The sequence below is a fragment of the Montipora foliosa genome, chromosome 8 (genome assembly GCF_036669935.1).
Source record: "Montipora foliosa isolate CH-2021 chromosome 8, ASM3666993v2, whole genome shotgun sequence".
In the NCBI taxonomy this organism is placed as follows: Eukaryota; Metazoa; Cnidaria; class Anthozoa; order Scleractinia; family Acroporidae; genus Montipora; species Montipora foliosa.
In genome coordinates, this window is record NC_090876.1 from 43,740,485 (window position 1) to 43,764,812 (window position 24,328).

General features: G+C 38.8%; 2 protein-coding genes across 2 annotated transcripts in view; one reads left to right on the forward strand and one right to left on the reverse strand.

The window, feature by feature from the left end:
- The window catches only part of LOC137967274 (uncharacterized), a 9,238-nt gene extending 1,999 nt beyond the window's left edge, over positions 1-7,239 (reverse strand). Inside the window, exons 1-2 of the mRNA XM_068813797.1 lie at positions 7,168-7,239; positions 4,189-4,390 (exon numbers count right to left, since the gene is read on the reverse strand). Of these exons, the coding sequence (XP_068669898.1) occupies positions 4,189-4,390; positions 7,168-7,194 (229 nt within the window). The 5' untranslated portion in view covers positions 7,195-7,239. The remainder of the gene's footprint in view (positions 1-4,188; positions 4,391-7,167) is intronic.
- Positions 3,542-24,328, forward strand: part of LOC137967273 (uncharacterized) — a 28,442-nt gene continuing 7,655 nt past the window's right edge. The window contains exons 1-2 of the mRNA XM_068813795.1: positions 3,542-3,720; positions 8,682-8,754. Coding sequence (XP_068669896.1) covers positions 3,716-3,720; positions 8,682-8,754 — 78 coding nt within the window. The 5' untranslated portion in view covers positions 3,542-3,715. The remainder of the gene's footprint in view (positions 3,721-8,681; positions 8,755-24,328) is intronic.

Below are 24,328 nucleotides of genomic sequence, written 5' to 3' on the forward strand. Positions count from 1 at the left end.
ATTCTTTCCTTAAGCAACGAAAACAATGTCCTCCGAGCGGATTCATGAAGTTCTCGCGAATGCTATTACTGAAGATCATTGACTAGCGCTGCTCCAAATTTCCAAGACTGCGCAGATGATGTGGAAGTCCATGCTTCACGGGAAAAAAAACATTATGCATTTCTGTTTTAGTTTACTTACTAGCAAGTGGATCATTTGGGTAACACCATCATTTCACCCCCGTGAAATGGAGGTCTTTAGGCATTTTCTTATTTTCTGTTTGGCTTACAAGGGATAAGCCGGAAGACGAAGCAATTATGCACCTGTCAATGTAAACCCCACCCCACAAAGCAAAAACAAACAAGGATAATGCCCTACATACAGGGGACATATTTTTGGGTCTAATCCCTATCAAAATGAGGATAATCCCCCACATAAAGGGGACAAAAAATCTTCTTGTCTAAACCCGCAGTATTACTTTCAGAAGTGTGACTGACACTTTTCTTGTTTTTGAATACTTCAACGTTTCTTGTCAACACATTTTCACATGGAGCAAGTGCCAAATTTTCTGGCTTCATTCAGGACACACCACCTTAAAAGGAGACAAAGCAGTCCATTATGTCTTCAACTATTCCGGTAGGAATGCACACTACAAATGGCTTCAAGACTCTGACTACAGATTTCATCAATTTCATTGAAGAGATGAAGTTAGCAAAATGAACTTTCCTTGTATCAATGGACGTCGCAATGTCTATATACAAGTATACCACAAGAAGAGGGAATCACTACAGTATGCAAAGCATACGAAAACTTTCACAATAATAACCCTCCAATCTCCACAAACTATATCAAAGAAATGCTAAGACTCATACCCAAAGAAAAATTTTTCCAGTTCAACAGGAAGAACCATCTAAAAATTCACGGTACCGCTATGGGTACTAAAATGGTCGTTGCCTTTGCAAATATCTTTATGGCCGATTTTGAGACACAGATTCGCAGCAAAAGCATCACGAAGCCAATGATTTGGAAACGATACATTGACGACATTTTTTCCTTTGAGATGTCAGCAAACCGGATATAGACAAGTTCATTACACAAGCAAACTCACACCACCCTACCATCAAACACCGAAGCTACATTTCTAGACACTGTTGTATACAAAAGCAAACGCTTTCAAAATCAATCCATTATGGATATAAAACCACACTTCAAGCCGACTGAAACCTTTCAGTACACTCATTTTTCCTCCAGCCACCCACCAGGTGTCAAAAAAGGATTCATGATCAAGGGCGAAGCCCTGAAGAGTTCTACGCACTAATTCTTCAAGACCAACATTTGAAGAGAACATTTACAAATTTAAATCATGTCTCCGTGCTAGATGCTATCCAAAACGTCTGATTGAGGCACTCCTATCAGACATCAAATTCACAGAAAGGGATCAGCCCTGAAACAAAGGAATGAAATCCCTAAAGATATCTTGCTCTTGGTGACGCAGTATCACCCGGCAATGCCAAACCTTTAACATGTTTTATGAAAAAATTGGCACTTGATACAAAACCAGCCTTCTCTACGGCAAATTTTCAAAGAAGTACCACTCATATCTTTTCAAAGGGGAAATCCCAAAAAGACATGCTCGTAAGAGCAAACTTTTAAAGAGGTCAAAGACCGAAAATACGATACAAAGGTCTCAACCGTTAAGGAGTTGTGTAGGCCTGTCAATCCTTGCTACTTCCTACTGTGCATATTCTGACCCCTTTCCAACTGGGTTATTACAGATTCCTTACTCCTTCTTGCTCGGACAAGGCAACGGACTAAAATGTACTAATCCCCCACCCCACAGGGACAACCAAAGGCTATAATGTACTAATCCCCCACCTCTCTGGGAAAGGAACGCAAAAATGAATGAATCCCTAACCTCCTCGGGCAAGGCAAAGAGTCAAAGACCCCACAAAACCCCACCCATGCCCCATGTTTCCCCGGGGTGGGGGGTGGGGGTTTACAGTGACAGGTGCATTAACAGAAATAGGGAAAGCCGGGGAGTTCCAAGCCGACCCCACCAAGAATGAGGTGAGTAGCTGACACACACCTGAATAGCCAACACATGCAAGAAGGAATTAAGAGATTTGTTTTGAAACTTGACCAAAGCTCTCAGTCAACTTTCCGTTGAATTTAGGTGTTACAGAATCAGGGGCACCCAACGAGAATATAGTTCAAAACCACTTAAACATAGCATTGTTAAACGAATTTTAGTACTTAAACGGTAGATAGAGGCATATTTTTATCCCCTAAAAATTTTTCATCTGTTCGGATTCCCTAGCTGAAAGTTTAGTGATCCGAAAATTATAGGGACCAAAACTTAACTTTTCGAAAATTTCAGCTAGAAAAAAGGCTCCCGAAAATTCTAGGTGACCTTTTTAGGGTACAAATCCGTTAAAAGTGGGCAATTATATCATGTTTTAGATGTTCGAAAATCCTAGGACAGGCAGGAAAGCGAGGAATTTTACAAAAAAATGTTCCGAAAATTCTAGATCTCAAATCGTCTTCCGAACAGATATTTTCCGAAAGTTGACGTTTCCCTTGCAGAATGAAATGTTGTCCGACGTCTTGTTCTAAATCAAAAGCCTGGATAGTTAATAATTGAGAGAGTAATTGATCTATCATAATACACTTTTAATACAAGTATTACGCTTCGAAAGCCAAGCATCTGTTCTCATCTAAATGAGAAGACTGTAAACAAACCAAAACAAATCAAAGGAAAGAAGATGAAATCAAAGTTTGTTTCCGGAAAATGGGGATAACCGGAGTAAAGGAGTAAGCCGAGAAAATCGTCTTCTTGCTTTTCAGGCAGCAGCACTAAAAATCACGGCTGCAGTTCAGCTGTTTCTTGGAATTAAAAAATATATATATTTATTTCGGGTGGATCAATTACCCCCGTCTTAAAGTGCCATGGAAATTGGAGGACTTTTTACATTTCATGAATGTGGACTTTACACCGGAAATACTTTGGTCAATATTGTTGCAAGCCAAAATAAACAATAGTAAAATCAAATTTTGGGCTACAATAATGTTTAAATAATTGCCTGATGTCAGTTTGTTTTTTAATATATATATTTTTTATTTTGCTGAGTATAAATTCGAATTATCACGATCAGCAATAGAGTATTAGCTGGGTTCATACTAGCATAGTAAGTAGAGCTTAAGTACACTTGAGCCCTACTTCAGATGTGAACGGGTTTGATTGCAGCTTAATCGGCCTACTTTGTGGCCATGGTAACCCATTTCCTTCAATTTACGAGCTTATTTATCTACTATCAAAAGCACATTACGGAAACCGACGTCAATTAAACGCCTTTGCCGCATTACTTGATTGACAACCCGATTGCATGCCGCATAACTTGATTGAGAACCCGATTACTTTGAAAGCATAGTTTGAATTCTAATATGAACGCTCATCATGGTAAGTAAACATGGACGATCTCAAGTGTACTTGAGCTCTGGCCATAAACGGAAGTTCTTTACGAGAGGGAACATAATTGCTAACATGCACTGAGTCTCCGTTTTCAATTAGTCTTTCAACATGTTATGTAGCGTCCATCCTTCTAAGCTCGTCCGATCCCTGTGAAATGCAGGTGTTTAGGCATTTTCTTATTTTCTGTTTGGCTTACAAGGGATAAGCCGGAAGACGAAGTAATTAACAGAAATAGGGAAAGGGAGTTCCAGGCCAAACCCACCAAGGATGAGGTGAGTAGCTGACACACACCTGAATAGCCAACACATGCAAGAAGGAATTAAGGGATTTGTTTTGAAACTTGACCAAGGCTCTTAGTCAATTTTCCGTTGAATTTGCATGTTAAAGAATGAAATGTTGTCACGTCTTGTTCTAAATCAAAATCCTGGATAGTTAATAATTGAGAGAGTAATTGATCTATCATAATACTCTTTTAATACAAGTATTACGCTTCGAAAGCCAAGCATCTGTTCTCATCTAAAATGAGAAGACCCTGTAAACAAACCAAAATAAGTCAAAGGAAAGAAGATGAAATCAAAGTTTGTTTCCGGAAAATGGGGATAACCGGAGTAAAGGAGTAAGCCGAGAAAATCGTCTTCCTCCTTCTCAGGCAGCGGAAATTACGGCCCATTCATGATGCTGATTCTAGGAATCGATCACTAGAGACATGTAGTTATGCATTTATGTTTTAGTTTACTTACTAGCAAGTGGGTCATTTGGGTAAGATGCATTGGCTGAAGCTGTGCACCAGGTCCTCGTGTTTGATGACTTACACTTGTCAGCGTGAAGTTTAATTAGAGAACCTCCCAAAGTATCTCTTAGCCTCATAACCTGAACATAAACTTGCGGAAAAGGTACACTGGTGACTGTGCCGACTTCAGAACCAAAGAGAACAACGCAAACCTGTCCATGCATAAAAAACATAATATATAGATTTAGACAAGCCTAAAAGCGGAGCTCCTTTTTCTAACCCCAGAAAGCAATACGGTGTATATTGAAATACAGTAAAAACCTGCGTTTAAGAACCTAGCATTTTCGAGGTCAGGCTGAACAGGTTCTTATATTTTAGGGTAGGCTTTCACAATTCAGACTGATAGGGTTCTTGATAGGTTGTCGTAACGTAACCATTGGCAGTAATGTTGTACTACTAAATACATAAATGTTAACCACAATTCAGTTTCCGCTGCAAAGGTTATACAAATAAAGGCATATCATAGAGTCTCTTGGGGAGTTACTTGTAGCGGCATCGTTTGAAGAACAAGGAACATAATAACAATGCATTCCTATGCAAATAAGTCGCCAGGTGTTCTGCAGTTCAGCTGTTTCTTGGAATTAAAAAATGTATATATTTATTTCGGGTGGATCAATTACCCCCGTCTAAAAGCGCCATGGAAATTGGAGGACTTTTTACATTTCATGAATGTCGACTAGGCACCGGAAATACTTTGGTCAATTTTGTTGCAAGCCAAATAAGCAATGGTAAAATCAAATTTAAAGACTAAAATAATGTTTAAATAATTGCCTGATGCCAGTTTGTTTTTTAATATCTTTTTTATTTTGCTGAGTATAAATTCGAATTATCACGATCAGCGATAGAGTATTAGCTGGGTTCGTACTAGCATAGTAAGTAGACCTTAAGTACACTTGAGCTCTACTTCAGATGTGAACGGGTTTGATTTCAGCTTAATTAGCCTACTTTGTGGCCATGGTAATCTATTTCCTTCAAAGAAGCCTCGAACCATTCTTACGAGCTTACTTATCTACTATCAAAAACACATCACGGAAACGGACGGAAACAGTAATGCGTTTGCCGCATTACTTGACTGACAACCCGATTACTTGCCGCATAACTTGATCGAAAATCCGATTACTTTGAAAGCATAGTTTGTATCCTCTACTTAAATCCGGCATGGTTGTGCTATTATCCTCTAAACACTCACCATGTGAAATCTACTGGATTACTAGCCACTTAAAAGCAATATAGTTTTCAAATTAAATTCATTTTACATGTTTCTGTGTCAGTTAGACGTGATGGAAGCAGATAAACCATTATATACTAATTCAATTATCGCAAAGATTATCCTGGCTCTGCAAACAGATTAACTAGGACTTATTGATTGCTTAGATGAGCTCCTGGTACCTACTTAGAGCATTCGATAAATGGCCTTGTTAAAAGAGTTGTGACGATTAATCCTACGATGTTATTGTCACCTGACTTCAGTAGTTTGGCCGAAAATTATGTACTTGGAACACATCACGACAAAATATGCGAAATTACGTCAAGTTTAAGAAGAATGACTAAGAAGAAAGACAAGACAAATTAATTAAACCAAAGATCGACAAAGAGTTAAAAGATCTGGACTATACAAAAGGGTGGGTGCTCATGGAACAATGTGTGAGATCAGTATCATCGGATACGGATAGAATAAGACAAAAAATGATGTCTATCAGAATTTCAGGCTTTTTACTTGCTTCCACGCCTGTCGTTTTCACGGAACTGGGAGAAACACATCGCAGCGAGATAATAATTTAGCCTTATGCGTCATTAATAAAAGCAAAGGAAAGGAAATTTATTGAAGTGTCTAGTCTTCTTAGCGCTGGAGCACTCGTGAGAGAGGACACTGTAAACTGAAATTAACAATTAACGCCAATCAAGTCAAATGTTGGTTTTTGAGGAGAGGGGAAAACCGGAGCAGTACCCGGAGAAAAACCTCTCGGTGCAGGGGCCCGTTTCTCGAGAGTCCCGAAACTTTACGTGCCATTTTCGGGTCTCACAATTTCTTCTGTATCTCAAGAACGGAGAGGATTTAAGTCGTCAAACTTCACAAAATTGTTTCTTTTAGTTAGCCTGAAAACATGTTAAAAGATTGGCTTTCCAAAACAAGCGGTTGGCAGTTTCACAAATGGCTTCAGTTTTCGGACTCGAAAAGTTTTCGGGACTTTCGAGAAACGGGCCCTAGAGCAGAGAGCCAACAAACGTAACTTATGCATATGACGCCGAGTGGGAGGCGAGTGCTCTCACCACTGCGCCATCCCTACACCCCTAAAAAAAAATTGCCGCGAAAAGCACTGAGATTAGCGGTAATAATTTGAAGATAGAAAAATACCTTATATTGTACGTTGGATGCGGATGACAACCGAATTTCAACATAATGGTTTCTTTTTCTTTTTACTCTTGGCGCAAATGGACGAGTAATCGAGAATGGAAGATATCGATTTGGCACCCTAACGAAAAGTGGGAAGGTAACTTTCAGCCGTCACGTTGCGAACCTAACAATTTAGGTCCTAAAATTTTCTGGCTCTTGTACTTTCAGCAAATAAACGGCCCGAGTAGGTTCTTTTAGCTGATAGCCCTTGAAAAGAGGTTAAGGAACGTAGAATTACCTCTGGGCAATAAGCTGATCTAGGAACAAGAAAGTTGTGATGAATCCAATTATGAGTTCATTAAAAGAAAATCGCAGTAAACTCATATGCTACTACTATATGACGACTATTTAACTGAGGTAAATTTAGCTCAAGGAGCTCTATGTTTTAGGTTAATTAACAAATGGTCTCAACAAAAGTCGGGAAAAGCTTGGCAATTATTTGAAAAACTATGGAGCAGTATGTTCAGCCAATTAGATCAATCCATTGAATGAAACGTTTGAACCAAAAAAGAAGAAAATGCACTTTCCACTTACGAAAAAACTGAAGCAAATTTTGTCCATGACGTTGCTTGGGTCGGATCCCGCGTTAGTTTCTGGACTTTTTCGTTTTCTTTCTGAGTTCTTGAGAAGAATGAAAGTTTCCTCGAATGAATCGCCTTTTTATACCTCGTTTGTGGTCTGTCATGGTGTACTACAATGGGCGGGGTGCTGCTCGCAATTTTACACTTTTCCTCCGCAGTCGCCAAAACTGACAGTGTCTCCGAAAGAAAAAAAGGTGTATTTGTTTTACACACAAAACCAACGGTGCGCATGATAGCGATAAGATAACAGAAAACCGGCGAAATCATATTTTATCGTGGTTAGCGGTGTTATGTGCACGTTTAGCCTGAAAGTTGTTTTTCCTAAACCAAATGGCTGGTAATTCCACATTGCACTAGTCACTGAGTTCTCTTTTTGTAGCCATTACTAAAATCACAAGCAAAATTCCAGATTACTCAATCAAAACTGCTCATATTAGGAATAGATATTAAATAGTTTAAAATTAAGTCATTTTGTATCTACAATGTTAGCCTGAGCCATTGAGCATGTTCTTAAATGTGAGATAGAAATAAGAGCATGACGATTTTTGTGGTTTCATTACTAGTAGATGTATCGTGAAAACAATCTTATATAATTGAAACTAGAGAAAGTAGGAAAGAGTGAAATGCCTTCTTTTTTCTCCACGTTTGAGCTCACTGACATCGTTTGTAAGCTTTGCTCCATTTCCGTCCCGGAACTCCATCCATTTAACCCCTTGCATTAAAGTGTCTGGAAAAATATCAATTTTTACACCCACGTTTCTGACAAGGACTCCCACATGTTTTCGCTGTGATACTCTTAAGCAGAAGGTAAATCCACTTTAAGGTATACGAACGCGCCAGAACATAAAGAATTCAGAAACATGACTGTAGAGCGAAGAATGTTCGTGTTTTGCCCAAGATTTTCGTTCCAACCTTAGCGCTATACCACTGTTTCACTTTGCCGTTGGTCGTCACCTCTATCAAATGGCCCCCAAGTGCATGCCTTTAGAGAAGCACGCGTCAAATTAACGCTCGTGTATTTGTGTGTCAACCTTAAGGCCCATGGAGTACCCTCAACCGGCAATCCAAAAGCATATAACAAAAGAATCTTCTCAAAGTTAACCCCAAAGAGTGTTTTATTAACAAAGTTCAGACAATATTGTTAGAGTTGAACTTTACGAAAAGCCACAGATTAACTTGTTTAATAACTGGAAGATGAGTTTATTAAAAATATGTCACAAAAGGTGGAGCACTTCAGAGCGGAACCATGCGTTTTTGTTGAATGGTATAATCAAGATAGTTCACGGAAAACAAATCCTGGAAAATTCCTAAAACGTAACATGTACAGTCGCGTTATCAAATTTATCCTCATCGACGAATGCCGATGTAACATCTCTTTAGGTGACCAAGGTTTGCCAGTTTCTTTGAGTTCCCCCGTGAAATGAAGGTGTTTGGACATTTTCTTTTTTTCCATGTTTGGCTTACAAGGGTTAAGCCGGAAGACGAAGCAATTAACAGAAACAGGGAAAGGGAGTTCCACGCTGACCCCACCAAGAATGAGGTGAGTAACTGATACACACATGAACAGCCAACACATGTAAGAAGGAATGAAGGGATTTGCTTGAAACTTGACCAGCTCTTAGTAACTTTTCCGATAAATTTGCGAGTTAAAGAATGAAACGTTGTCATGTCTTGTTCTAAATCAAAAGCCTCGATAGTTAATAACTGAGAGAGTAATTGATCTATCATAATACACCCTTAATACAAGTATTAAGCTTCGAAAGCCAAGCATCTGTTCTCATCTAAATGAGAAGACTGTAAACAAACCAAAATAAGTCAAAGGAGAGAATATGAAATCAAAGTTTGTTTTCGGAAAATGGGGCTAACCGGAATAAAGGAGTAAGCCGAGAAAATCGTCTTCTTGCTTTTCAGGCAGCAGCACTAAAAATCACAGCCATTCATGATGCTGATTCTTTGGTATAGATCCCAAGAATCATGTAGTTGAACCATGTATCCTACCAAAACTTTAAATTCAATATTCATTTTCCCCTTATAAAGCTATAAGGATTCTGTAAAAGTCATCCACAAAGTGTATGGCGCATTTGGGTATTGGTGTTCCCCACCAGGGAGTTTCGGCCCGAAACTTGACCTTAATGAAAATGAGCCCGTCAAAAGAAATTAGTTTCTCAGTAACAGAGTTACCCTGCGAGCAGTGTCTCTTTCTATCTCCCTAGATAAGTCGGGAAGAGGAACTGAGTAGACTCTGCTCGCGGACTCCACATTCTTTGCTTTGCCGCTCATCCAAAGAATTGGATGAGTCAGTCCAGTTTCGACTTGTCAAACCGGTTTTCTTAATTTTTGCGAAGGATCATTTGCCACGCGTCATCAATATTTTAAGATTACAACAGCGTGGCAATTGACCTTCTGAGCGCTAGCTTTCACGTGTAGTGTCACGTGACTATTCATGTAAACAAACCTCGAAAGTTCGGACATACGAGAAGATCAGACATATAACACATAGTGAGATAGCGTGGCGAGCATATATGAATTGTTAGTTTATTTTTGCGTTGGACATGGAATTGATGCAACAAAGGCACAAGTGACTTCGATGATTAGCATTTGATGTGGGACGCGGTAGTTTTACACTCTTACTTCCGTCTTCAACAGGATTTACGGGGGTGAGTCAGGTTTTGAACATCTTCGATCACTAGGCGGACGGAAACCATATGTATGCCTTACATTTGGTTATTACGAATACCTTCAAGTATTTAAATTGTCATATATTTGTGAACTTCGAGGTCAGTAATAAAACCGAATAAATGTGATTTGAATGTGTGTGTAAATCGAGCCTCCTCTGTCAGTGAGTCTTTAATTCGAATACGCTGAATCAGTCCATCATCGATCTAACAACAGCAAGCAGTCCTGTTTGCTACAATTCCAGGGTCAGCATGTCTAAGCAGATGCCTATTAAAGAAGGACTTCCACACAATGAATATCGCAAAACTTAAAAAATATTTGCAGGACCGTGGAGTCTCAGTGGGCGTAGAAGTCTTCGCTGATAGAAAATTGATCGCCCCTGCAAATGAAGCAATGACGCTTTACTTTAATCAAGGTAATTGCTTCTAGCGCAACTAATGCTAATCCGGCACTAATCCGGCAATGGATGCTATCAGTAGAAAGACAAAACCGACAATGCAGGCAATTTATTCATCCCAATCAAAAGTTCAAGAACTGCACTTCCGAGTCTGCCCCAATCCATTTTCCATGCAATCAAGATCATGAACAATTTCATCTCCTCGGCGCCATTCGGCTTGCACGATATTTCAGTTTGACCATTTAATGTACCACTCCACTGAATGTACTGAATACGACAAGCAGGGACTCGCCGCTTACAAGTCCTTCGATGCTTGTCGCTTATTTACTGACGGTTTAACACGTTGATTCTTTGCAAAGTGGAGTGTGTCCATGTATATGAGAGTGTAGCGAAAGTGAAGCCCTTCATGAAAAGGATTTGTTGACCGAGGAAGGAAAAACACCCTTCCAAAAATAAGTTAAACACACATACTCATGTAAATCAGTGTCCCTTCACCCGAAGGCACTAATCTGCCAGATGAGGAGAGATATCTGAAAATTTTTACCACAAAAATGTGCCAATTACCAACTAGTAGTCCTGTTATCTTGCCTTTATTAGAAAAACTTCATTTCACTACTGTACAGAACTTGCAGACACTGGGCAAGTTGATGAAACCGCTAAATCAAATGAAAGCAAGCTTGTGAGTGGTATTATTGAATTAAGAATAAACTACAAGAGCTTCTAAGACTGATGCAAATATTTCGACGGAAGAAGTTTTGGGAGTTGTTGTCTTTCAGTGATAAAGAAATTAACTACAGTACGTTGAGAGCACCACGACAAAGCAATGGCAATGTGCGGACTGGGGGTCATAACCGTTTCAAAGAGCAAGAGAGTCTTTTCAAGAACAATTGATAGTGCTGAATATGTCACAAAGTTGATACAACCCATTCTCTATTTTCAAATGTCCCATAATACACTTTGTTTACCCCCCAAAATGTTGCATAAAATATTGTTTTCAAATGCTCTTGGGAATATGTAATGTCCCCAAGAGTATTTGAAAACAACAGTTTATGCAAAATTTGGGGGGCAAACAAAATGTCTCATGTGGCATTCGAAAATAGAGAATAGCATAAGCACAAACATCCCTACATAATTGTAAACAAAGAATGGAACCCTAAAATGACAGAGAATGGGACTATTTCAGGAAGTCAATGCTCCCAATGCATGCAAGGGGGTTGTGAGCCATACCCACCACAAAGTGGATTTGATCTCAAAGAGCTTTTTGATTACGAAGTCAAAGCCATTCCTTCGAGCAATAAAATTCTGAAATGCCAGTGTTCTAAAGGTTGTCCAAACACTGCTGTAGAATATATAAGTGTTACTGGAAAACAGAGATCGGTTTGTGGCAACACAAATGGTTATGGTTTTGCATTGAAAGCAACTTCAAAGTGTTTGTAGGCTAAAACGTTGTCAATTTGTTGTGTGGAAACAAGAAATCTTCTCTGTTGAGGTGACTGATGACCCTAGCTTCATGTCTAATGTGTGTGCCAAACTAGAGAAGATCGAGTCCTTCCCTTTCTCCTCTTTTATATAATAATAATACTAATAATAATAATAATCATAATAATAATAATAATAGAAGTTCAAAATAGTACTTGAAATGAATATTTCATGCTTTCATGCTAACAATGAGTACTGTAAAAATTGTGGGAAGCAACAGATGCATCACCTAATATAATGAGTTTAAACTGGTGATGAATTACGATTGGTAATTTGACAATGTTTTTTAGAATGGTTCGCCAAACATCAGTAGATAATTTCTTTTAAGGGAAATCTCCCTAACAGTACTGTAGATATGTGTCATTCCAATTAACAGAAGGTCACAATACTGTTCCATGAAATAAAAATAAAACCTCTTCAGTTTTCCTCAACTTCAATGAAGAACTTTTTCAGTTTGCATTGGCTCAACGCTGCATTGATCCCATGGTCAATGGTATGCACGATATATAATTTATAGCTCAACAACAAGTGTAGACTACTATGCAACTAGTAGTGTATTTACTGTCCTATGAACACACAAACGAGTCACCGCGATGAGTCATGCCATTATCCGCGTTTTCCGTTTTCCGCCTCTCGATTGCTATAACTTTGGCCGGAAAATGAAAAAAAAAACTTGATCAGATCACCATTCAAGTTTCTTACCTACGATTTTGGGAATCGGGAATCGTTTTTTACGTGTAAAACGGAAACACGCCTTTTAGTCGAGAGCATTCTGCAACTCGCAATAAACGGTGGAAATCACTACTGTCTATGATGCAGCTAATAAGTCACTTTTATTCGGTTTTATTACGGACCTTAAAGTGAATATCATATATGACAATTTTCATACACAAAGGTTAGTTCGTATATAACATAAGGCGAGGAATACATTTCGTTTTCGTCCGCCCAGCGATCGAAGATGGAACAACCAGACTCACCCGCGTCAATCCTGTCGAAATACGAGTGTAAAACTATCGTGTCCTACACCAAATGCTAACCATCGAAGTGGCTAGTGTCTCTGTTGCATCATTTCCAAGTCCAAAGCAAAAAGAAACTAACATTTCATATCCGCTCGCCACACCATCTCACTGTGTGTTGTATGTCCGATCTTCTCGAATGTCCGAACTTTCGAGGTTTGTTTACATGAAAATTCACGTGACACTACAAGTGAAAGCTAGCGCTCAGAAGGTCAATTCAGTAACTGTTAGAATTCTCATGACTTTTTCCTATGTGTGTCGGTTACGGAACTGACTAGTCTGACAGAAACCTATACAGTAAAAAATGAAATGGCATTTTAAGAGTATGCACGGACTATCTTGAGTTTCTAATGAAATGATTCCTTGATTGTCGTGTGTTTGCCCGAGTTGTTCGAAAATATCCCGAATGTTTGTTTTCGTTTTGTGGTTTTGTAGCTACTAGTCACGCGAGACAGACACCGAATACATTTAGATTTTTAACGCATGCTCAATACGAAATGTGGAGGCGGCGAGCAGAGTCTACTTTCCTCTTCCCGACTTACATCGATTCTGAATGTTCCGTTGTGTTACCGGCAGAAATCGTGGCTGTATTCTAGTGGGGAATCGCTTCTTTCAAGGATTTCAACGATTAATAAAAATAAAAAACGATAAAGTGAAACTTCTTCCAAGACAGATTCATGATTTGGAATGGGCCATCAATATGTTTTAGCCATTTTTGCCATTGAATTGAATCATATACACTCTTGTTATCCGGCCCAGGCTGAATATTCTTATTTTTCTGCCGATTTTAGGCTGAAAATATTCTTGTATTATTGTTAAATTATAGCTAATGACATTTCCGTTTTAGAATGTATTGAGGTATCAATTACAAGTGTTTGGTATCTACAATGCTATATATAGATCTGTATCGCGTTACACGTGCTCCATCGCATCGCTATAGCTAGTGCAGGTTTTTTCGCGATTATATGGAAAAATCTCAGCTCGGTTAGGTTATCCGAGATCCCAGCATTACGATGCCGAGATCCCGGCTGACCGGGCTGAGATTTTTCCATATAATCGTGTTCACCGGGACAGCCCGTTTGGCCGGGCCAGCTATTTCTAACCACATTATTCCACTTTAGAGCAAAATGGCCCACGGAATTCAGATCATCTCAGAAGGGAGGAGGAGGGAGAGGGGTTTCGACAAGACTTTGGGATCTCGATTTTAGGGGTTCGGCTTAGTAGCTGTGTACCATGAAAAGGAAGCAGGCCATTGCTCTCTGTTTCCATAGTGAATTTAATTGAAGAGGGGCAATTCAAGTTAAGAACATGAAGAAAAATAGTCACTGTTGTTATGTCTGACATTTAGGGTTAGTTTGCACTAATCTTAGAAGGTAACCGTTGTAAAAATTAAAAATAGAAATAACAAGAGAAATGAAACATAAATAAGACTAGTTCAAACTTAAAATCGTCTTCAGTGAGGTGGCACTTTCAAGTTATATATTGCCGCCATGGATGAAGTCCTAAAGAGATCTGTTGAGGGTCACTGGATAACACCAGAACTTGCATCTCGGCTTTCTTCACTGTTTAGCCGAATTCCATGCAAAACTTCATTGAATTTTTAAATTCCATGGAAATGAAATTGTTGGGACTCTTTAGATGAACATTTAATTCAGGGAAAACTTATAGACACTGGAATCTCATGCATACACCGCTTTCACGAGGTGATTTTAATTTGCTTCTTAAAGTGCCATTATGACACTTTCGTATCTAAATATGGACGTAAACTGATCGAATTTCGCTTTTTGTATACGGAAGGGTTGAAATCATTCCACGTTGCTAAAGGTCCAAGTTACCCTTTTTCTTATATATCGACTTTGATGATCTTTGATTAGCGGCTGCAATCGGAAGGAGGGGGGGGGGGGGGGCAGGGCTGGCGTAGTGTTTAGAGCTCGCGTACTACCAATGTGGTTCGGCCCAGACTCGGCGTCATATGTGGATTGAGTTTGTTGGTTCTCTACTCTGCACCTTGAGGTTTTTCTCCGGGTACTCCGGTTTTGTGTTAATTTGTTGATTTCAGTTTAGAATGTCCCAAATTAGTGCTCCAGCGTTAGAAGAATGGACACGTAAAATTAACTTCCTTTCTTCCCATCGTCAAGAGCTGTTGGAACACCCTCTCAAAACAAAACACTTTTTTTACAGCTTATGGTTTACGCATTGAACCACTAATCTTTGCTGCCTTTAGATCTAAAACTTACACTTCCGTGCCCTCATTCAAATGTTAGGCAATGGGATAGTATGGGTGGGTTGAGGATGGTCATGCTTCATCAATGAAGCAAGCTGAAAACACTTTTGCAGCTCTGAGAAAATATGACCGACAAAAGCCGTTTTGACCGGAATTAACCGAGGGAGAAATTGTTGATCCTGGATTTTTAATTGTTAATTAGCTATTGGAACAATGTAATTTAAAATGGCCGCCCCGTCGTCGAAGTAGTCTATTGTCCAGCTAGCTGCAAGTGCGACGATCACTTCTCTCAGTTTCGTCTTTAACCCGCACTTCACAAATATATGTACATTATTTCATTGAGTCATTGAGTCCTTTCACGGGAACACATGATCCCAACAAACTGACCTGCTTGTAGAGCATTGCACCGGCATCACAGAGGGCATGGGCTCGAGTCCCTTTGAAGCCGCATGGTTAGATACAATTGTTCAAATTGTCCAGATGGGTGCGAGGATCACATCTATGGCGTTGCAAGGGTGGCACAGTCGGTTAGTGCGCGGCCTTGGTGCAAGAGGTCCCGAGTTCGATCCCCGGATCCCACGTCCATGTTTCGACTTCTTTACTTTCATTGTAGCCTAAGTAGCTTTAAATACCCTTAAAACGGAGCACTGATGGAAAGAGAGGGGTAAAATGAGCGCACCGTCGGCTTCCTGGGAGAATACTGTCTAGAGAGTAAAGGAACTTCCGACGTTAAATAACGTGTACCTTCACCTTTACCTTTTGTACTAGAGACGTATAATAAGTCTGGGCGACATTGGGCAATTTAATTTAATGCGTTCTTTAGTTCATCATTTAATTCGTCCCTTATAAAGACGGGAGAGAGAAGCATTATACGTCTGGACGAACTAAATCGTTTATGCGTCTTTAAATTGCCCAAAGTCGCACAGACGTATTATACCTCTCTAGTGTAAAAACCGCCTATCTTTCGTTTAAATTTGCTCAATTGTCTCTCTGTTTTTCTTTCGGGAGCAGTAAGAACAAATTAGTGAGTACAAAAATGATGGAAAAGAAGACTCAATAGCGGAAACTTTTTTTCACATAAGCAAGCGGGTGAATAATACAGCTTTTATAAACTCAAATGGGAAAGGAACTTTATTTAAGTGTCTGGTCGTTCTAGCGCTGGAGCGCTAATTGGGGACACTGTAAACTGAAATTAACCATTAACGCAAATCAAGTCAATTGTTGGTTTTTTAGGAGAGGGGAAAACTGGAGTACCCAGAGAAAAGCCTCTTAGTGCAGAGTAGAGAAAACCAACAAACTCAACCTAGGACACATTGGTGGGAGGCGAGTGTTCTCACCACTGCGCCATCCCTGCACCCCATATGGGACATAATGCGTCCCTCAAAACTGTTTCATTTTGCAGTCTGGCTCCTCTCGAACACCACTTTCCTTTGTCTTGCCGACAAGGAAGAAAGGAAGGGAACGAGTCAAATGAGTCTGTTTATTTGTACAACGAAATGAAAAGAGCAGTGCGACATATCAGTAAATTAATCACTGTGACAGTAAACCTGTTTTACCCTTCAGAGTAATATTTCATCAAACAAATGGGTTAATTCTTTTCTTTTCCAGTGAGCAATTGATACAAATCAGAAAAGAATATAATATTAATGATACAATACAACACAATGACTTTATTTTCTTTGGAACTTAAATATAGCAAAAATTGCAAATATCTCCGAAGAATACAAGTTTACAGAGTAACATGATTAAACTACAAATAAAATAATTATTTTAATTAAAATAAAATAATCCAGCAAGGATAAACGTTAACTGATTCTAATTTAATAGCCTCTACATGTAATAGCGGATCTGAATGGTAATAATTATTTGATTAGAGTGTAATGTGAAGTGCTAGTTTTGTACCCCATATGAACCGTGTGAGCGTTAGCCCTACTAATGAAAATGGGCCCACGCAAGGACAGAGAAAAACTCTGACCAGGGTGGTGATAATTAGTTTGTTAATCTGTTAATTAGCTATTTCCGAAAAGATGGCCTATTGGATGCAGTTGTAATTAAATGTCTAGATTGTTGTGCCTGGGTGGTTATATAGAATGGGTGGTAAAATGCTTGTAATACTTATCATATGGCATATGTTTTGTTCCCGAGAATCTCATGTACGGTTAAGATTTGAGTGCATGGCCTCGAGTCTCTTTAAAGAAAATTTCCATTTCGGTTTGTAATATAAGTTAACAGCGGACACAAGGAACGAGGGCTTACTGTCTCTTGCAAAAAATGAACACTGGATTCAGTTGTAATTAATAGGCTGGGTGGTAATATAGAATGGGTGGTAGAATTCTTGTAATACTTTTATACGCGAGAATCTCGCGTGTATGTAATCTTATGTCATGTATTATTTGAGAGCACAGTTCTCTTTGAAGAAAATTCCTATTTCAATTTGCAGAGTTTGTTAAAGGTTAATAAAGTTGCGACTAAATGACAGATAATATTTTGTTCAGAGGCCAGTAATTTATGATCATTTTGAAGTGTTGTAAATTAACATTAAAAAGGATCACAGCAGTAATTATTTTCAATCAATATTTGTTGAAACTAGTTTTAAATAATGATCAAAATGTGCAAATGAATTACAATAAACTTCGTTTTGTATTACAAGCTACTGGAGTCACTGTGACTTTTTCTCGAAGAATCTTTCCAGACTGGCCGCTGTTGACATTTGACTGCGTAAAATACCAGCCAACATCTGTACTGCATGTAGATCACATCCCTTAGTCTTGAAGTGATACCTTCTTGAAAGGATTAAGAGGGTGCTCCTCAAAGAATCCAAAATATTCCATACTGCACCCCAAGCATTTGGAAAAACCAATGCTAGTAATGCTTGCAAGTATCTTTCTTTCATTTAGGTAAATAACAACCCTGTTGGCTACTGTCGACTCAAAAAATACCATCGTCACGTGGTTGGAGATATATAAAAATCAAACTCAGACTTATGAGAAGGCTGTTGAATATACTTCATATCAGTTATAACAGAAACCCATAAGGGTTGTAATGTGTAACGGCCCCTTATGTGCTGGGAAACAAGCTTCTGAATATTCAATTTGCTAAGTACCATATTTGGAACAACAAGAGAGAAACATTCAACCAGTCAGTTCGCAAGAACACCGTGACGCAATACCACCAATGTTCTCGCGCGAAATTAACTGGAGCGAGGGGTTTCCACATATGGTACTTAGCACTGAATATTCGGAATCTGTGAACGCGCGTTACACGTTTCAACCGTTATGAATCTCTGGTTATAATCAATTCTTAGTCGAGAAGGAGGCTACCTTCATTTTCGTGCGAGTTTGTTTTTTCAATTACACTTTGTCAAAATTTGAACTTTGAAAAAGGTCATTTGAAATTCGGTAAAGCAATTTTTTAAGCCACCCACGTGTTGTCAGTGCTATGTGATAGATGGGTGCATTAGTTTTTAAGTAACGATTTTCCGCTAAGATAAGAGTTCTGACATATGCGATACACTAACGAGCCTGCCAAGCATTTTGCCTTTTCGAATAATATTCAACTATGACTAGTTTTGTGATCTGGCCACAGGTGTACGGTCGTTAAACAAAAACAGTCTAATTCAATCATCCTAGTGTTTATGGTTCATTGTTCGTGATCCATGTTTGATCATGCTTCAATAAAGCGAATCAGAGAAAAATGTTAGGGGAGGCATCATTTTTTCGTAGCATTTCAAAGAACTTTTAAAGTAAAGTCTAGCGAAGTCAAGAAATCAAACTGGCAAGATTGCATTTATCCACTAGAGAATCAAACATTCTAATCGCTGAGTCACGTTGTCTCTCTCTCGAAAGACGAGGCGGCTTAAACGACCTTTTGTTTTTTTATTGTATTCTCCAAGAATTTTAATAACCGAAAACTGAACCACGTCTTCAACCGTGTACTTACCAGGGGACTTAAGTTCGTCTGACGCAAAGGTCTACTGGGTAACGTAAGGCAAAAAAGCTAATTCATTAAATACGGTGAACTTTCGCCAAAAGACCAGTAATTGGTTTGCGGCTGCCTTATCATGTGAAAAACAATGAGGATAAGTGAATGGCATGACATCTACTAGTAGTGAATTTGAAAAGTAACCCGACGTCTGAATGATCTTCATGCAACTGTTAAACCAGTAAACAAGACGGCTTTACCGACTTGTCTTGTTTATCATGTTTAAAAATCTTTCCTTACATTTTCCTTTTCATAACGTATTTATTTAATTACCTGTGCCGCCATAACATTTCCGTTACTCCCTATCAGGAAAAGTCAAGAAACTGCAAACGTGTAAAGCATAAGCATTTCCAGAAAGAGGATTTAACTCAACTTGGAGGTCATTTATGGTATATGACATAGGTTGGACTTAAAGGAGTGAAGTGGTTAACCAAAGATACTAAAATAGCAACAAGAGTAATTTCCTAGAGTGTACTCAGTCTCAGAGTAATTTTGGAATTACGGCCCAAGTCACGACTATATTACAAAAGCGGAACTCGATGAGCAAACAGTAAACAAGACGGCCTTACCGACTTGTCTGGTTTATCATGTTTAAAAATCTTTCCTTACATTTTCCTTTTCATAACGTATTTATTTAATTACACCTGTGCCGCCATAACATTTCCGTTACTCCCTATCAGGAAAAGTCAAGAAACTGCAAACGTGTAAAGCATAAGCATTTCCAGAAAGAGGATTTAACTCAACTTGGAGGTCATTTATGGTATATGACATAGGTTGGACTTAAAGGAGTGAAGTGGTTAACCAAAGATACTAAAATAGCAACAAGAGTAATTTCCTAGAGTGTACTCAGTCTCAGAGTAATTTTGGAATTACGGCCCCAGTCACGACTATATTACAAAAGCGGAACTCGATGAGCAAACAGTAAACAAGACGGCCTTACCGACTTGTCTGGTTTATCATGTTTAAAAATCTTTTCTTACATTTTCCTTTTCATAACGTATTTATTTAATTACACCTGTGCCGCCATAACATTTCCGTTACTCCTTATCAGGAAAAGTCAAGAAAATGCAAACGCATAAACCATAAGAATTTTCAGAAAGGGATTTAAATCAACTTAGAGGCCATTTATGGTATATGACATAGGTTGGACTTAAGGAAGTGAAGTGGTTACCCAAAGAGACTAAAATGGCAACAAGAATAGTTTCCTAGAGTCTACTCAGTCTCAGAGTAATTTTGGAATCACGTCTCAAGTTGACAAAATTACAAAAGGGGAACTCGATGAGCAAACAATTCAACTAAGTAACCACAGGACTTCCCGCCAGGGCTGTGTCCCTTTGATTCCCGTCAAAAGCAAAACACGATAAGAAGACTATTTTAGTTGCCAAAAAAACGACTAAGAAGAGTTTTGCGACTTCCTTTGCATTATATAGATAAAACACAACGCAACTTTATAAGGTAATTGGTGGGTGCCAGGTGGTTGCCAAGTTGGCCAAGTGGGTTCAGATTAATGCGAAATCATGCAAAAGCATGCAAGGTGCTCACAAGTTAAAACGGGCCGGACATAAGGAATGTGCTTAACTTACATGACTTCCAGATCCGGAACTGAAGCTGGTCACGCTTAAACGTGGGATAGTGAAGACGACTTTTAACATTTTTATTTTCTATATATTTTTTTTATTTTCTATATTTTCATTCGAATTCCATGTTCCTTTCGGCTTCAATCTTCAATTCCCTTTCAGACCTTTTGTAGCGCATCACTTTCTTGACACAAGACTTGGAAACTATCAGATTATTAGCAGCGATGGACGGCCCCTTCACGACGATCGATTTCTGATTATGATAACTTAGAAAGCCAAGCCTTTTCGTCTCTGACATGACGTCCCATGTTTAACCTTCCCACGTCCGAACACGAAATCATTCGGTTTTCTTGATAGGATATCAATATCTTTTAATGCATTTTTTAAGGTTTCTTTACCAAAGAATCATTGAAAAGGAATGGATTTTAAAATCGACAACTTCCTATATAAAACCGTACAACAACAAAAAACAATTAAGGAATCATTCAAATAGATTGGCAATCAAGGAGAAACAGCGTTCATTTAACTTTGGCGTCTAAGTTCGTCTATGTTGTTTATAAAGCAACAGTCAGTGTGTCTGAAATGCTCAACAGTCCACTACCTAGGGTGATTGTTTTTTTAAAACATGCAGCAAGAATTTCCTTTGATCTGCTTTGGTTTTGTTTGCAATCCTCCCATAATAAGTGGGAACAGATGCTTGAATTTCGAAGCTTAATACTTGCATGCATGAATAAAGAGTGTATTATGATAGATCAACAAAGCAATAACTCTGTCAGCTATTAACTTGAGGGTTTTAACTTAGAACAAGAAGTGACAACATCTCATTCTGTAACACCTAAATTCCAAGGATAAACTAAGAACGATGGTCAAATTCCAAAACAAGTCCCTTCATTCCTCTTGCATGTCTACCGGTGGCTCACGGTGGCTCGGTTGAGCATCGGGCTGTCATGCGGAAGATCGTGAGTTCGACTCCGGCCGGACCAACACTTAGGGTCTTTAACTAACTGAGGAGAAAGTGCTGCCTTTGTAATTATATCTTCACATGGTTAGACTTTCAAGTCTTCTCGGATAAGGACTGTTAACCGGAGGTCCCGTCTCATAGCCCTTGTTGGAAATTAAATAGTATGGGACGTTAGAGCGACTTTCTTTTGACCTTGAAAAATAAACGTAAAAACAGAACGTAACAAAAATGCAAAAAAATTAATTGGGTTATCGAACAAAAACAAACGAGCGCGAATTTTCATTGGCCTAGCGAACGCAGCTGCAAACAACGTCATCTTTCCATGGAACTTTCTGGAAAGTTTCGCTTTGACGTCATTTGAAATGCAGTAATGTAATTGGGCAATCGAACTGTTTACTGCCATATATTGGATTTTCCTTGACGGGAATAAGGAGACGCTTTGTTTTAATCTTGCGAAATATTGGCCCGTGAACACTTTTTCAAGGTCATGCGAAAGTCGATCTAAAGAACCCGCTCACCTTTCGTGTTGTCTGACCTATCTGAACGCGTTACAAGCAGTCTGGTTAAAGTCCCCCGCAAAGCCCCTAAGGGAGAGACTAATAGATTCACTTCACTTCACTGTTATGAAGGACTGTTGGTGAGGTCATATTTCTGTTGATTGCTTTGTTAAGTGCTTCCGGAGTATCCCTCGTAAGGCAAAAATAGAAAATAAGAAAAAAGTGAACACAAACCTTGGTCACTTCAAGAGTTATATATCGTTCTTTGTGACTTTTTCAACTGAGTAGTTTCAACAAGTTTTTGGAATTTATTTTGGTCGTAGATGTCATTGGTCAACTTATTCGTGATGACATCTACGACCAGAGTTTTTTTAGTATCTACTGACGTCACACAGATCACTTGATTCTGTAGATGACTTCCGCTCAGGTTGTCGAAACGTCAGTCAATGTCATCTCAAACAGTCCTTCTCAGGACTACACTCACCCGGACAATTTCCCGGTATAGTTCAACTCCGCTGATATTGTCAGAACTTCACTAATTAAACCGTCTTTATTTTTGTTATGTGTTTTTGGATTGAGGGTTGAGGGTACTTGTCCTCGATGCACCTAACGACTTGACATCCTAATATACGTGCGTTAAATTAACGCGTCCAACTTTTAAACTTATGCACGCGATGCTCTTTGCACTTCGCTATTTTAATCATAGGAAGAAGTGTGTTGACGGAGATGACCATTTACGGCAAAGTGAAACAGTGCCAATGTTCTACAGTTTTGTTCCTGAAAGTTTCTGCGTTCGTATACCTGGAAGTGAAATTTCCCTTCTGCTTAAGAGCATAACGGCGAAAACATGTGGGAGTCCTTGCCGGAAACGTGGGCTAGAAATTCATTTTATTCCAGTAACGGCAATACAACTTCCAGGGGTTGAATAAAACTTTCAACGTGATGGAGTTCCGAAAAGGAAATTCCGGAGCAAACCTTGTAAACGACCACAACGAACTACAATATAAAGCAATAAAGAAAAAGGCGTTTTAACCTATCCCTAGTTTTTCTAGTTGCAATTATTAAAAATATATATATGATAAGGTTGCCGCTTTTCACTTACCGCGATACGTCATAGTTGCCATCTTTCCAGACGAACATTAACTTCGTGATTTGTTAGTCCAACAGCATTTCTGCATGTACACTACGTCATTGTGATCTTTATTTCAACAGATTGGTGGAAAACCACCATTAACATACCGTCAAGGGAACCTCCCCGAAGCTGAAATGGGAATTCGTAAAATTGGCTGACAAGGAAATGATTCGATGCAATTACAATGGAAACAGTTTTCGTCGAAGACTGCTCTTTTTTTTCAACAAACTCGGTGTATAGTTAGTCAATAGGAAATTTAACAGTATTTTGTAATAACACCATTGCCTTGTTTAACACTATGTTCATGCTGCATGCTGTGAAATAGTGCTGGAAACAACTTTGCCAAACGAAACATCCTGCCAACTTTGATCAGTCAGGCAAACTCAAAGTACTTTTTCACCCGAAAATGAGCATGAATTTAAATCAAATTAAAATATTTGGGAACTGACTCCCTTTGGTTCCATAAATCGAATTGGAATATGACGGACACATGCACCAATGTCATTAAAATCAATCAGCAAAATTGCATTTCTGGTTATAGTTAATACAAGAGCAGACTTGCATTTCTGATTGCATTATTGGTTTCTTTTTCAGAAGTTAATTCAGTATTATTATTATTAATATTATTATTACTATTAATATTATTATTATTGTCCTTAATACAATAATGCTAGTCATTTTAGAAGCGATGATTTAACAGCACTAGTAGTTTAAGTTGAATTGCAAAATATATTTCGTTCGCATGCCCTTTTATTCCTAATCCATTTCACATTTGAGAACATGCTCGATGGCTGAAGCTAATAGATAGAAAATGACTTTATTTTAAACATTTTAATTTCTATCTATAACATAAGAAGTTTTGATTAATATCTTTAGATTGCTGGAATTCTGCTTGTGATTCTGGGTTGAAGCTTCTAGCAATGGCTACAAACAGGGAAGTTGACCAGTGCAATACTAAATTGCCAGCCATTTGGTTCGGGAAAAACAACCTTCAGGCTTCCACGCCCATCACACACAATGTGATCAGTTTTCTCTTATCTTACCGCAATCATGCAACCCGTTGGTTTTGTGTGTAAAAGAAATACATTTTCTCCCTTTCGGATACACTGTATCAGTGTTGGCAACTGCGCAGGAAAAGTGGAAATTCGCAACATGCCGCCCATCTTAGCATACC